General features: G+C 67.7%; 2 protein-coding genes across 2 annotated transcripts; one reads left to right on the top strand and one right to left on the bottom strand.

Moving 5' to 3' along the window:
• Positions 1-1,154: 1,154 nt before the first annotated feature.
• On the top strand, positions 1,155-2,129 carry LOC309597893 (ring finger protein-like; the record flags this gene model as incomplete). Its single annotated transcript, XM_082327879.1, has 1 exon — positions 1,155-2,129. One exon carries the CDS (start codon positions 1,155-1,157, stop codon positions 2,127-2,129), a length of 975 nt encoding a protein of 324 aa, XP_082184005.1.
• Positions 2,130-8,504: 6,375 nt separating this feature from the next.
• RNF208 (ring finger protein 208) lies at positions 8,505-12,681 on the bottom strand. Its single transcript, XM_082327204.1, has 2 exons — positions 12,325-12,681; positions 8,505-10,947 (listed from the first exon to the last, which is right to left on the bottom strand). The coding sequence occupies exon 2, from the start codon at positions 10,263-10,265 to the stop codon at positions 9,468-9,470; it is 798 nt and encodes a 265-aa protein (XP_082183330.1). The 5' UTR covers positions 10,266-10,947; positions 12,325-12,681; the 3' UTR covers positions 8,505-9,467.
• Between the last annotated feature and the right edge of the window lie 1,386 nt (positions 12,682-14,067).

Genomic DNA, 14,067 nt, shown 5'->3' with positions numbered 1-14,067 from the left:
GGACAGTCCCTGGGAGCAGGCTGGGACAGGAAGGGACAGCGGTGCCACACCACGGCTGTGACCCAGCCACCCTCCCACACGCCAAATCATGGCGTCCTGCACGGGCGAGCGGCGCCCCGGGGCATTGCTCGAGCTACGGCACTGGGTCTCCCCACCCCGCTGCTTTGCCAGCGCTGCCTTGCTGCGAGGAGCTGTTGCACTTGCAGACCCAGGCTGAGCTGGGTGTCCCCGTGCCTTGGGGACAGCTGGGGGGCCAGCACGGAGCTGCTGCGTGGCAGTTATCATGCCAGTGACACCGTCCCCTTGCGTGGGGCGTTATCCAGGCTGTGCTCTTCCTTCCAAGCCCTGCAAGCGGCTTATGGGACATGGCAAGGTGAGGTGGCCCCATGCAGGGACTGACCCAGGGGACAGGGATGAGCTGGGGGGCCGTATTGGGGCGGAACTGGGAGCAGAGCAGGGCCCATGCTGCCATGGCCCATGGGCAGCGGTGTGGCGAGTGCTGGCCGTAGAAGTGGCTCCATTTTTGCTGGGCAAGGGGAAGAGGCGGCCGTGGGCCCAGCTCCTCCCCGGCTCCTGCGGGAGCTGATTGGCGCGGGCATGGCTGCCTGCCCCGGGCTGCCTGCATTTGAGCCGCTTCCAGAAGCTGACAAACCAGACTGGTTAGAGCCAGGCTCGGCCCCAGCCCTGCCTGGCCCACAGCAGGCAGCAGCTGCCTGCACGGGTGCCTGCCACGCCTGCACCCCTTGCCGGCGCAGCGGGCAGAGCCTGGCAGCGCCCAGCTCGTTGCCCTCTCCTCCGGACCGTGGCGGGTCAGTACTTCGTCGACGCTGGGGAGGAGGAAGAGAAGGAGGAAGAGGAGGAGGAGGAAGTGGCTGCTGGATGCTCACAGCAATGCCCCTCTTGGGGTGGCCTATCGGTGAGGGTGATGGGGATGCGCCCCGTTTTCGGGGCTCCTGACCTGTTGGCCTGGGAGGGGGCCCCAAACCGTGCCGGAGGGATGACGGGACTCTGTGGATGCCGCTGCCTTTAAACCCTTCCAGCAACTGTGCTGAAAGGCACCTCCTGCCCTGGAGCAGCACCCACGTCCCGCACCCAGCCCCGAGGGGACTCAGGGGGCGGTGGGTAAGGGGGGCGGCCGCGGAGCAGCTGCCCCCATGGAGCCGGCAACAGGCGAGGAGGCAGAGCCTGGCCCTCAGCCGGTGCAGGCAGCCGGTGGGGAGGGCTGTGCTGAGCAGCGGGGTGAGAGCGAGACTGCGGGGTCGGGGGGCCCCGGGGAGCCGCCCCGGCTCTGTGGAGAGGCGCCTGCTGCTGACTGGGGACGCTGGAACCTGCCGCCAGCGGAGGACACAACCGAGCCACTCCCGCCTGGGCATGACGAGCCGCCTGCCCACGGTGCCGCCCTGCCTGCGGGGCAGGACCCTCCCGCCGCCGCCGCCACCAGCCCCATCCTGCCCCGTGGGGAGAGCCCAGCGCCACGGCGGGGGTCACCCAGCCTGGAAAGTGCCTCCAGCTCCTTCCTGAGCCTCTCCGGTGAGGAAGAGGAGACATTGAGCAGCGAGGCGGTAGCAGAGCCTTACCACGTGCCGGCGGGCAGCGAGGATGAGTGCCCCATCTGCACAGAGCCCTATGATGACCAGCGGCACAAACCGGCCCTGCTCAACTGCAACCACGGGCTGTGCCGTGCCTGCCTGCGCGCCATCATGGACACGGCTGCCGGCGCCGAGTTCGGCCGCGTCCGCTGCCCCATCTGCCGCCAGAAGACGCCCATGCTGGAGTGGGAGATCTGCAAGCTGCAAGAGGAGCTGCTCCTGCTGCATGCTCAACCCGGCTCCTCCGATGCCCTGGCTACTCCCCGGCCCCCTGCCCTGCCGCCCCGGCGCCCAGGCCTCGCCGGCGCCCTTGAGCATCGCTTCCAGGTGCGCTTCCACACCAGCCGCATGTTTGGGTGCCTGCCCTGCGTCCGCTACCCGCCCTGCTTCATCCGCGGGCTGGGGCGGCTGGAGCGCCGCTGCCGCTGCTGCTACCTCCTAGTGCTGGCACTGCTGCTGGCGGCTGAGATGCTCAGCCTGCTCCTCATCTTCCTTCCCATCGTCCTGATGGTGCTGCTCTTCCTCATCCTTGACAAATAGCGCTGGGTTTGTGCCTCGAGGCTGGGCCATGCATGGGGCGAGGAGCCCTGCTCCTGCTGTGCCCTTGGGGCTGGTGCTGGGTGGTGATGCCAGCCTGGGAGCAAACCTGTGAACCCAGGTGCCCGGGATGCCCCGGCGCTGCCAGTGAGCCTGGAGCGGGTGAGGCAGCGGAGGAGGTGGAGCGGGCAGCTGAGGGAGGTGAGCCCAGAGCTGGGCATCGCCTACATCCCACCAGGCACTGGGTGACCCATCACTGCAGCAGCCAAGGGGCGGATGGAGCAGGGGCCCTTCCTGCACCGGGGGCACGTCCCTGGCACGGGGCTGGGGACCGGAGGGGCTCTGCGGGCAGAGCAGGGCTGTGCCGTAGGCTGTGCTACCCGCGCCTGGGACAGACGGACTGGGGTTCCCCAGCATGGACTGGAAATACAATTTGCAATTTTACCACGGCCGTGTCCAGCTGAGTTCAGTGCTTGGTCTGGGCTGAGCATGTCCCCTCAGGGTCCAGCGGTGACACAAGGAGGGGACGGGGACAGCCAGTGGTCCCCAGCTACCCTGGGAGAGGGTGCCTGCCCGCACCGTGGCACCTCCCAGCCCCAGTCGAGTGGTGCCAGCCTGTGCTCATGCCTTGCCCTGCGTGGAGATAAGAGAGCAAACACGGCTCCCTCCCCGTGGGCTGGCACTGGCAGCACCTAGCAGGACCGGCCAGCGGGGACCCAAGTGCTCGAGGACAGGCAGGTTTGGCCCCAGCCAGGCACCGAAGGCAGAGGAGCCCACGGTGAGCACAGCACCGGGGCTGTGCCCACATGGGACCTGCCCACGGCTGTGGCAGGCAGGAATATCTCGGCGCTGAGCAGGGTGCGGGCTCTGCTCCTCACTTGGCAGCCGGCCCTGCGTGGGGGCTGTGTCCCAGCCAGGCGCGGTGCCCCGCTCCCTGGGACCCCACCAGGGCGATGCCCAGGCCACGACCCAGCTCCTCTGCACCCTTGCTCCCCACCCTGCTGCAGGGCGTGGGGCTGGCAGCTGCTTACTGGGGACACCTGTACCCCGAGGGGACGGGGACAGGGATGGCTCCAGGCTTTCAGCCACCTTTGAGCTGGTGGTGGGTGGCAGGGAGGTGTCAGACCCCCATGGCCCCCCCCAAGATCCCATCACGGGGGTCAGTCTCCTGCGGTGTTGGCACCCATCTTAGCAGCCTGGGATGCGCTGCTCCTTATTTATCCCTGCCAGCCTCCTCTTGGCGCCCTGCCAAAGCTCTGCGCAGACCCCGTGCCAAATCGCTCCCCTGTGCTGTCACCTCTCTCCGGCCCCACTCTGCCTGTCCCCACCATGGGGGCTGGCTGACACCGCAGTGCCCTGTCCTCCTGCCCGGCCATGCCGGGGTTGTGCAACCAGCCGTGCGTCCCAGCTTCGCCCTTCTCCCCGGAAACATCCACGGGCACCTCCCCAGGGCTGCGGCTGCAGGGGACCGCGGGGTACCACCCCCCCTTCCCTTTCCTCCTGCCAAGGGAGCCAGATCGGGGGGGGTGAGCCAACGCTGCACAGCCCTGCAGGAAACCCGTGCCCTTGTGCCCACGGGCGCAGAGATTCGGGCCGCGGGCTTTGCCAGGGCACTCGTGCTGCTCTCAGCATCAGCGCTGCTGTGCGTTGCTCCAGCAAAGTGCCAAGGTGTGGGAGGCAGCGGTAGGAGCAGGGCACCCCAAAACAGGTCAGGCTGGGAGGCAGAGGCAGGCAGGTCTCCCCCGGCCCCCATCGCACCGAGGAATATTTATTTATATCAAGTGGAGCAGCTCCATCAGGAGAAGCGCCAGCTCGGCCCCGGCCGCGGGCGTTTTCAGCTAGATGGGGCCTGCGGGGAGGGGGGGCTCAGACACCCGGGGGGCCCTGCCACCGCGTGGGAGGCCTGGCACGTGTCCCTGCTCCACATTACATGGGAATTATAACGGGCTTTTGGGCAAACCAGGCCAGAGCTGTCCTCACGGGGACACAACGGAGCACGATGCACCCTCCAGTGCGTCTGCGCTCCCCTTGCCAGGCTGCCGGCACCTCTGGGTGCTGAAAGCCAGAGAAGGGCACCTAAATCACGCCGGGGATGGGGTGTCTGGGGGGGCTGTGGTGCGGGACCAACCCCGTGGGCGATGCAGAGCCCAGCGGTGCTGCCCACGGTGCCTCGGCGTGCAGGCAGGGCTGGCCCGTGGGAGCCTGGCTGCAATGTCCGCTCACAAGGACTGGGTTATATTTAGCGTGCCGAGATAGCGGCGAGCGGCACCCACCGCAGCACGGCGAGCTGGGCCGGGGGCGGCATGCCGAGAGCCATGGGAGGCTGTGGCAGGGCTCCAGCTGCGGGGCACCATCCCCCGGCACAGACCCCCCAAAGCCCCGCACACAGCCCCACACAGGCACCCCTGATTCCTTGCACCCCCACTAAGCACCACATCCCCCCCCAGCAGCCATATGCACCCTGTCTCCCCTTGAGCACCCCACTGCAGCCCCCAGCACCCTCCACGCACCCCAGTCTCACCACGCACACCCCCGGGCAGCCCCCATCCACCTTCTCACCAGCCCCCCAGCTCTCCTTTGCTGCCCGCCATTGCCCCATGGCAGCCTCCCAACCCTTCTCCCCCCCACCATGGGTTCCAGCACAGCTCCCCAACTCCACCCCATCTGCCCCCTCCCACAAGCCCCTGACACCCCATTGCACCCCAAACGCTTCATCGCATCTCCCAGCTGCTGGCACCAGGCGGGTGACATGGTGTACCCAGACTGGTGACATGGCCGTCCCCATCCCTGCAGGGACCTGGCCACCCGGGGCTCTCCAGGGCCGTATCTCTCTCCTGGCTTCTCCCGCTGAAGCCTGGCGTGTCCCTCGCCCTGGTGCCCAGCCATGCCCGGGTGGCAGCGAGGACATCGGCAGCACAGCCAGCCTCAGGCATGCACCGAGTGCGCCCGGTCTCACCCGCCAGGCAGGCAGGGGTGGGGGTGTCAGGGGCCCCATCCAGCTCTGGTCGGAGGCATCCCCACCCCTTTTGCACCACAACCAGCAGCAGCATCTCCCCTTCCCCGCTCAGCCCCCACGCTGGGGACATGCCAGCGCTGTCCCCATCCTGCACCCGTGAGAGCGAGGCCGGAGGGACAGCGGCCAGGGGGACAGCACGAAAGTGGTGAGGGGCTGGGAGCAACTCCCGCGCCAGAGTCCAGCCTTGAACATGGAGCCAGGGAGGGAGCGGGAGCAGGTGCCTGTGCCTGCAGGCAGCCCTCGTCTGGATTTAACCCCAAGAAAGCTCCCGAGTGCAGCAGTCCCTCCCCGTCCATGGGGCCAGCGCTGCCCTGGGGACCTGTCACAGCCTCTCGGGCTCCATGCCACAACCTATTATCTTCTCATTGTGGGGTTGCTCCTCGTTGTGAAAGCTGGGTGCTGGCAGAAGCCGTTGCAAGCAGCTTCCTCTCCTCTGAAACAGCCGTTTCGGGTGCGGGACCGCCTCGGGTTGAGGTTTTGAGGCTGCATGTCACCAAGGAGGGCCCAGCCCTGATGCTGAGCCACCTCCTTCCCAGCCTGGCACGGTGCTACCCCATAGCCCAGCACAGCCTTCAGCCCTGCACTGGGGCCGGATCCTCCCCCCTCTCTGTGCCAACGCGGAACCGGTCCCGTTGTGCAACCTCCCGGCAGGGTGGCGGGGCAGGATGGGGACCGGTGGGGCCACACACATGGGGACCAGCCTCGGCGCTGCCCGGGGCTGCCCACCCATCACCAGAGGGAGCTCGGAGCTGCCCCTGGCCTGGCGCAACCCCCAGCACTGGCCAGCCAGGCTGTGGGAGCCGGTTTTGGGGAGAACGGCTGGGAAACATCATCCTCTGAACCCATGCCAAACCATCAGAGAACTGCCCGTTCCCGGCCCTTCCCACATCTAAACCAAGGGCATTTGGGGAAGGGTCATCCCCAGCAGCCATTCAACCCCCAGCTCCCCTCTCCCGTCACGGGCCAACCTGGACACTGGGAGAGCTCAGAGTTTCATCCCAGCCTGGGACAGACATTTGATCAACGAGGAGATTTTTACAACCAGCTCATCTGGGAATGTCTGTGAGCATCTTTGCCCACACGTGGCCAAACCTGCTCCCACGGCAACGTCCTGGCCGTGTTTAAGCAGCCGGTGGGACTTGGAGCGCTTTGAAAACCCGGCTTGGAGGCACAAAGCTCAGTGTGGCCACGGGAGCGTTTCAGGGCTTGGGATCCCAGAGTGACTTTGAAAGACTTTTAATTCACCTGCAGCCGCGACGCGAGGGCTGGCACCTCCCCGTCGTCCCTGTCCCCCCGCAGTACACCCGGGCCCCTCTTCCAGTGAGCGCTCATTCGAGGTTAATAGGGCTGGCGAAATGGGCTGTTGCCCAGCACTTACTCCTGAAAGGCCCCATTTCTTCCTTAATTGCAACTCGAAATCAAATTAGCGGTTTTAAATTTACTCTGTGCCCAAGAGGTACCACGACAGGGTGAGGACGCACTGTACCCTTCGTCCTTACGTAATAAAAAGGGCAAATTCCTGCTTTGAGGGCAAAATTGCTGCCCTGGCTGGCCCATTGCTTCGGTGTCTTTGGGGCCCTGCAGATGGAGGCGCTCATCCTGGCTTCAGGATGAGCCTTTGGGGTGATGGAGATGCTCATCCCAGATTTGGGGCTGCCCCAGCTTCCCCAAGCAGCCACATCGTTGGGCTCACTGGGAAGGTATGCCGTGGCCGCCAGGAGCCCCCAGCACTACTGCCAGTGCCCCCCACCCCCACGGAGGACAGCGGGCATGGGGGTGCAGGGCTGGGGAGCCCAGATCATGGCCATGGTGCGCTCGGGGCTGGGGCTGGCACCGGCTGCATTATTGATGCTGTAATTCAGCACCCAAGGACTGGGATGTGGTTTCATTTTCTGGGCATGGAAACCCTTCTGGGGGGGGAACCAGCAGCCAAGCACGAGGGGTCCGCAGCCACCCCGCACACCCTGCACCCCCCGAGGGTGGGAGCTGCCCCCAGGGCTCAGCCATGAGCCGGGGAGGTGCCGGTGCTTTGGAAGCAGCTGCTCCACAGTGGCCCATAGCAGAGGGCAGAGACAGTCGCTGCTCCCAGAGAAAGGAGGTTCGGGGGCCAGCGGGGCTGTGCGTGCACACACACGCGCCCTCCGCTGTGCACACGCGTGTGCGCCCGCCAGCCTGCGTGCAAAGCTCACGCCCCGGGGAACCACGCTGCCCTGAGAGCATCCTCCCGCCTGCTTCTGCTGCAAACTTCTGCCCCTCCCAGCTGGAGAGTTGCCCTCATGGTGACCCTGGGGTCCATTCGGTGCAGGTGGTGGGTGCTCCTCACCGGTGCCATTTGCCGGTGCTGCTGGGTGCACGCTGGGCCCTGGGGCAGTCCCTGCGTGCAGCTGGGGATGGCGCAGAGAGGCCGTGAACATGGCCGGGCCTGTGGGTGCATCTGCCCGTGTCCCTGCCCAGCAACCTTCGCCAGCGGGTGCTGCCTGGGCCAGGCTGGCAAATCCTCCCCGCAGCGTACCACATCACTCGGGGAGGAACAGGACATCCAGCAGGTATTTAAGAGCCCTTGGTGTGGGTGGGGACCACTTGCCAAGGTGGGCAGGGTAGCCCCCGGTGACCAGCCACATGTGGTGGGACCAGGGACTGGGCAGGGAGGGGACATAACCACATCAGAGCCGAGAGCCAGGTCACAGGTGTCAGTCCTTCCTCTGGGTATCTCTCCCCCAACTTGCCCCACGGACCGAGCGGGGCCATGCGCAGCATCCCGGCCGGTGTGCGGCCCCACTCCGGCCCACAGCGACGCGCCCCCCCGAGACGCCAGCTCGCCGTTCGTTCCAATATAATCTTTATTGGGGAGACTGATGGGGGTCAGAACAAGGCCGGGTATAAAACATGATCATTGTCACAACCAGCAGCGGGAGGCATTGGCAGAGCAACACAGAAACGGTATCGGCCCCCGTTCTCCACCGGCAGCGGGGTGGTACCCGGGGCTGTGCCAGCGGCATCGCCTGCTCCCTCGGGGCGGGCGGGGGGGACGGTTCGGCCCCTCTCCCTGGGTGGATGCTGGGCTTTGGCCAGCGCCGGGGGCTGCTCTTCCCTCCAGGGCATGGGGCTCTGCAGGGCCCCCGTGGCTCACGCAGCCCTGGTGCCCGGGGACCTGGCAGCGTGTGCCCCTGGTGCCGTGGCCGTGCCGGGTTGTGGTGCTCAGCCCCGTGGGAGCACCCGCAAATTATGGCTTTTTCTTTTAGTTTTTTAGGTTTATTTTTTTGCTTTTTTGGCAGCAAATTTACCCCTCCAAGTGCCCTGGAGAAAGCAAGACTGTGCACAGGAGGCTGCTGCCCTGCCAGCCCCTCCGCGCAGGGGTCAGAGCAGAGGTGCTGCTCCAGGGGAGGGACCGTGGGCAGGAGCCAGACCTCTGCCCCCCTGCCCAGCCAAATCCCCTCACTGGAGCCAGCAATTTGGGGTACCGGACCCCGCACCGCCTCCCCCGAGCCATCCCATGGGGCATCGGTGCAGGGCCCTGGTGGAGCAGCAGAGAACGGGCACAGCTCAATGCCTTTGTGAACGCGTAGCGGCCTGGGATTGGGCAGCTGGGGACGGCCGGGGAAAAAACAAGAATCCTCCAAAACGAGGATAAAGTGGAGCTTTCCTCAAGGGCCTGCGGAGGAAACGGGCCGCGTGTCTGTTCGCAACCGAGGGGCCGGTGCGGCAGCTTGGCATGGCTACAACGACTCGGGCGCATGGCGGCTTGGCCGCTGAGATGAAAGCTTTGGCAAATAACTTACAGAGAAGGAGCAGGGGGGGCAGCCGGGGACCTGTCCTCGCCTTCTGTGCTGGGCGGGTGACCCAGTGTGGCACTGCGCACCTCCAGGGTTCCTTGTGCTGCCGCCGGCGGCTGCGGGGCGATGGGGAGGGTGTCGCTCCGGCCGGGACCCAGCGTCCACTCTCGAGAGCCGCGGGGAGAGAGGAGGGAGAAGTGCCCAGGGAAGGAGCACGGCAAGATGCTCGATGCACAGCGGGGGCACCTGCCGCACGACTCGGGGGAGCCAGAGCCCCTGGATGCACTGGTGGACAAGCTTCTCATCCCAGCGTCCCTCTCCCCAGGCACCACCGGGGTGCAGGGGCCTGCCGCCAGGTCCCAGCATGCCCACCGCCCCCCACCAGTACCGGCGAGGACGCCAGTCCCACGTCCCTGCCCACAGTGAGCATCAGAGCATCCCCGGGCTGTGCCACCGGCAAAGAAGGGACTGAGGACCGGCCACGGCGCTGCGCTGTCCTCTCCCACCCGCCGGCCGCCCTGCTGCCGGGAGGTGCAGGCAGGGGCGCGGGGCTCACATGATGGTGCAGGAAGACAGCGGGTTTCGGATGTGGCAGGTGCAGGCAGCCCCGCAGTACTGGCGAAAGGTCTGGTAGCAGCTGCGGTCGGTGTCGCTGCTCCACTGGACGGGGTTGGCGGCCAGGGCCTCGGCCGGCAGTCTGTTGAGGATACTGGTGTTGACGGCCAGTGCCGCCAGCCCGTAGTCGGTGAAGAGGACGGTCTCCCGCTTGCAGGTGGGGCAGGAGATGAACTTGTACTTGGGGCAGGACTCGTAGAGGATCTGCAGGCACTCCTCGCACACCGAGTGCAGGCAGGAGAGGATGCGGGGCCGCTTGTTGGTGAAGTTGTACATGTGGCCACAGGTGGGGCACTCGAGGGGCTCGCAGGGTGTCGAGGGGTGCAGCACGTACTGGTTGACGATCACCTCATCTGATGGCGGCTGCCGGTGGTAGCAGACCTCCGAGCTGCCCTTCCGCTGGCTCTGGTACCCGCGCTCTCGCCGCGGCAGAGGGGGAGTCCGGGGCAGCGGCAGGGGGCTGGTGGTGGCATCCAAGGCGGGGATGTCCCCGCACGCCTGGTTGACGATGATCTCGGACTCGGAGGGCCACGCACGCTTGGCCACGAGGGGCGGCTCACGGCGCGGGGCCGGCGCATAGCGCGGCTGTGAGGCCTGCAGCTCCGAAAACTTCTCCGGGTGGATGATTTTCATCGCCTCCATTTTAATGATGACTTGTTGCCCTTTCAGACACGACATGAGTATCGTTTTCACATTACTGTCCACTGCTCTGGGGTCTCCGAGGGACGCCTGCATGAGGCTAAAACATGCCGGCAGCCTGCTGAGCTTTCAATCTCGGTCTGGCTGCGGAGCAGGAGCACCGGGAGCAGCCGCTGGCGCGGGAGAGCATCCTGGGGAGACGGGGCAGCGCCAGCGGGCCCCGCGCCCCTCTTCTCCGGCCAGCCCCGAGGGCGCGGGGCGCGAGGCCGGGATGGGCAGGGGAAGGCAGGAGGATGCTCTTGGGCGGGCGATCAAAGCGTCGGCTCCCCGCAGCGCCTCGCTGGGACGTTAACGTGACATTGGCTGTCACTCGGCAGCCCCCCCTTCGCCTTCGCTGGCGCTTCCCGTGCCGGATCAGCTGCAGTCAGGGACGGTCAATTGGGGACCGTGGTGCCGGGCACTGCCCGGGGCAGGTGAGTCTGGGGGGTCTCGCAGGAACCAGGGGCAGCCCCTACCTCGCCCCGGCCCCCGCCTCTGCCCAGCCTTTATTCCTGTTTACGCGCCGTGGGATCCTCGTGGCGCTGAAGAATGTGTTTGCAAATTCCTTGGCTCTGACTTCCCGGCTCTCCCACTTGCTGTCACCGGCAGCTCCCGCGGGGCAGGGGCTCAGGGAGCATCCCGCGCTGGAGGGCAGCTCACCTTGGCTGGTGCCGGGGCTGCCACGCGCCTTGTCCCTTCCGTCCCCGGCACCTCCGTCCCCAGCTCAGCTTCGTGCTCGCTGGAAATGAAAAGCGAGAGGGGGTTGGATCCAAGGCTCTTCGGGGATCTACCGGCTGCCAGCGCTCCCTCGGGATGCGTGCCTGCCTTCATCCCGGCTCTTTGGCAACTGAGCCCTGCAGGTCCTGTCCATCCGCCCCCATGTTTGGGCCGGCGGAAGCGGGAGCAGGCAGGTATTTCCCCCCAGGCATCTCCTCGGCGGCCCTGAGCATGGGGTCCCGGGTCCCCCCTCTGCACTGGGGGCCGGGAGGGCAGGTCCCCCTGCGCCCCGCTGGGATGCAGGGCCCCTCCCGGGGGGGCTCCCCCACCGACCTGCCTCTGCTCAGGGTTTTCTCTCACGTTTAGCCCCTCCTCTGCTCAGTGGATCTATTTTTACCTCCATTGCTTGCTCCTGATCTGTCCCTGCTATTATCCCTCCCTCCAGCTTCCTCTCCCCCTTCCCAGCTCCCTGCCCTTGTCCCAGGGCTGCTGGAGAGGACAGGCCACATTTGGGGGCAGGAGATGGGGGGCAGGCAGCCAACCCGTGGCCATTTTCTCCCTCAGCAGCCCCGGCGACAGCCTGTCTCTCCTCCGAGAAGGGCGAAGGCGCTCTTCTCCATCACGCTGCAAATCCTGTTAGAGGGATGCCTGCTCCCGCCGAGCCCTGCCAGGCCTGACGGAGGGGGCCCGAGGGGGCCATCTGCTTGCAGCAGCAGCCCTTGGGGACAGCGAGAGGCCGCAGGGGGTTCAGCCCTGGATGCCCGAGAGCCGTGGGGGGCCGGATCCTTGCCCGACCCCAGTGGGGGTGTCCCCAGGGACCATGCCCTGGTGGCACTGGGGTCCTGCAAGCATCCTGCGATGCCTGCCCCGGGGAGGGAGGTCTCACGTCCCGCATCCCCCGTCACGGGCCCACATCCTGCACCCCACATCCCGCACCCCGCACCCCACAAGCAGTGCATATCCCGCCCCACGCACAGCAGCAGCCCTGGGGGCTCGCTGCCCGCAGGTCTCGCGCAGGCACTCACCCGCAACGCGCCAACGGGCACGGCGATCCGTGTGGCCAGGCAGCCGCCGCGCACAACCACCGCGTTTCCACGCTCACACCCCTTCGTGCACCGCCCTGGCGCAGCACCCCGCCGTACCCCGCATCCCCATCGCCCCCGGGGCCCTCCCCAGCACCCCTCCACGACCCGCAGCATCCACCCCCTGGTGACCTCCCACCGCGACCCCCAGCCCCACGCACCCTGGCCCACGTCGCGCTGCCGCGCTCGCAGCCCAGCGGTGCACACACATGTGCACACCCGCACACACACACGTCCTCACGCCCGCGCCTGCGCGCCCGCAGGGTGATGCCCCCCGGGCTGCCCGGCCAAAAGGACGGTCGCTGCCGGTCGTTTACCTGCATCGGCCCGCCGTGCCTCGGACGGGGGATCCCGGTGTGGCCGTGTCTCCAATTTAGCCTCCAGACCCCCACTCCGTCCCCGGTGAAGGTTTGGAGGCCCAAGCGGCTAAAGGTTATCTGAAAGGCAGAGGGATGCGGGCGCTGCCCGTGCGAAGTGCCGGCTCCCCGAGGATGCTGGCGGGTCTCCACCGCCGCTCCCGGCCGGGCCGTGGCTCCCGGCCCCGCTTCCCACGGCCCCGCCGCCTCTTCCAGCAGCTTCCCGGCGGTGCGGGGAGGGTACCGGGCACAAAGGCAGGGCTGGCGGCGCCGGGCTCCCGCCGGCTCCGCTGGCTCCGGATGCTCGGCGGGGAGCCGCTGCCGGGGGGAGGCGGCAGGTAACGCCGCCGCCGGGGAGGCACCTTCCGCCCGCCGCTGCGCTCTCCCTCCCCCGGCTCCTCCGGCCGCCGAGCCCCCCGCTCCGCTCGGGGCTGATGCAACACTCCCGGGCCGACGGCGCAGGCTGGCTGCCCCGGGGGGCTGCGGCCGGGGCACCCCCCTGTCCCCGCTCCGGCAGGTGCGGGCGGGCGGCTCCGGCCCCGCTGCTCCCGCGGGGCTCGGCGGGCGCGGCGCTGCCTGCGCGCTCCCGCTCGGCTGCCGCCCGCCCCGCAGTGCCGCCGCAGTGGTGCAGCCGGCTCACATTTCTCTCGCTCAGCAGCGCCGGGGCCCGCCGGCCGCAGCGCCCGACGCCCCGCACACACACACACACACACACGCACCCCCCCCGCACACCCCCGCACACCCCGCCGCGCCCTGCCCCGCCGCCGCCCCGCCGGGGCTCCGCTCCCCGCCCGCCCCGGCCCGCCGCGGCCCCGCTCCGTCCCCTTCCCGCCCCCGTTACCCCGGCGGGTCCCTGCGAGGTGTTTCGGAGGGGCCTGCAGTGACTCAGCATCCGCCGCTTGGAAATGGCTCCGCGGCGCAGGCTGGGGAGCGGGCGATGCTGCTCCGGGGGGCAGCGAGCTAGGGGCCGGCATCAGGGAGCGTGTGGCAGCGGGGACGGGGGCCCCTGCCAGCGGCCCCCGCCGCTTTCAGGGCCGTAACACCAGTAGTGACCCCCGCTACCGCTTTTTCCCACTGTTGAATGCACCCCCCCATGTCCCAAGGGACCCCTGCCCCACCGCCAGGCCTGACCCCGACCCACAGCCACCCCTGCGGCAGCTGAGCCGAGGGGGTCCCCCACCGTGAGGTCAAAACCCGACTGAGCATCCCAGTCCCTGCTGAGCTCCAGAGAGGGGGGAGCAGGGCACAGGGTCTCTCGGTGGTGCCTGGGGGATGCGGTGGGCTCAGTGTGGCGTGCGGGGAGGTCACACCGCCACTGGGTACCAGCAATGCTCTCAGGTCCCTGGGGAGCACTGGGGAGCACCGTGCATTGCTGGGGTCTTGCTGTTTTGACTCCCTTCACTGGCACAGGCAGACATGAGCCCACGGGCTGGGGACACCCGCATTGTGCCCCGGGAGGACAGACTCCCGGTCTGTACCTCCCGGCTCCGGCCATGCCCTGGCAGACGTTAGAGCCTGGGCTGCCCTCTCCCCCCTCCATGGGTGCCTCCAAAGTGGGGAGTCCACAGGCAGGCAGCCAAAATGGGCAGCCAGCCCCACATGGAGCCCCCCAACTTCCCAGCCACGCTCGAACGCAGAGCTCAGAGCCAGCCACCCCCCAGGCACCCACACACCTGAACCCGAAGGCACTTCGTCCCTCCATCC

This window comes from Platalea leucorodia (genome assembly GCF_965183815.1).
Source record: "Platalea leucorodia genome assembly, chromosome: 15".
Taxonomy (NCBI): domain Eukaryota; kingdom Metazoa; phylum Chordata; class Aves; order Pelecaniformes; family Threskiornithidae; genus Platalea; species Platalea leucorodia.
The sequence above is the reverse complement of the archived record's forward strand: the minus strand, read 5'-3'. Positions and strand labels throughout refer to the sequence as shown.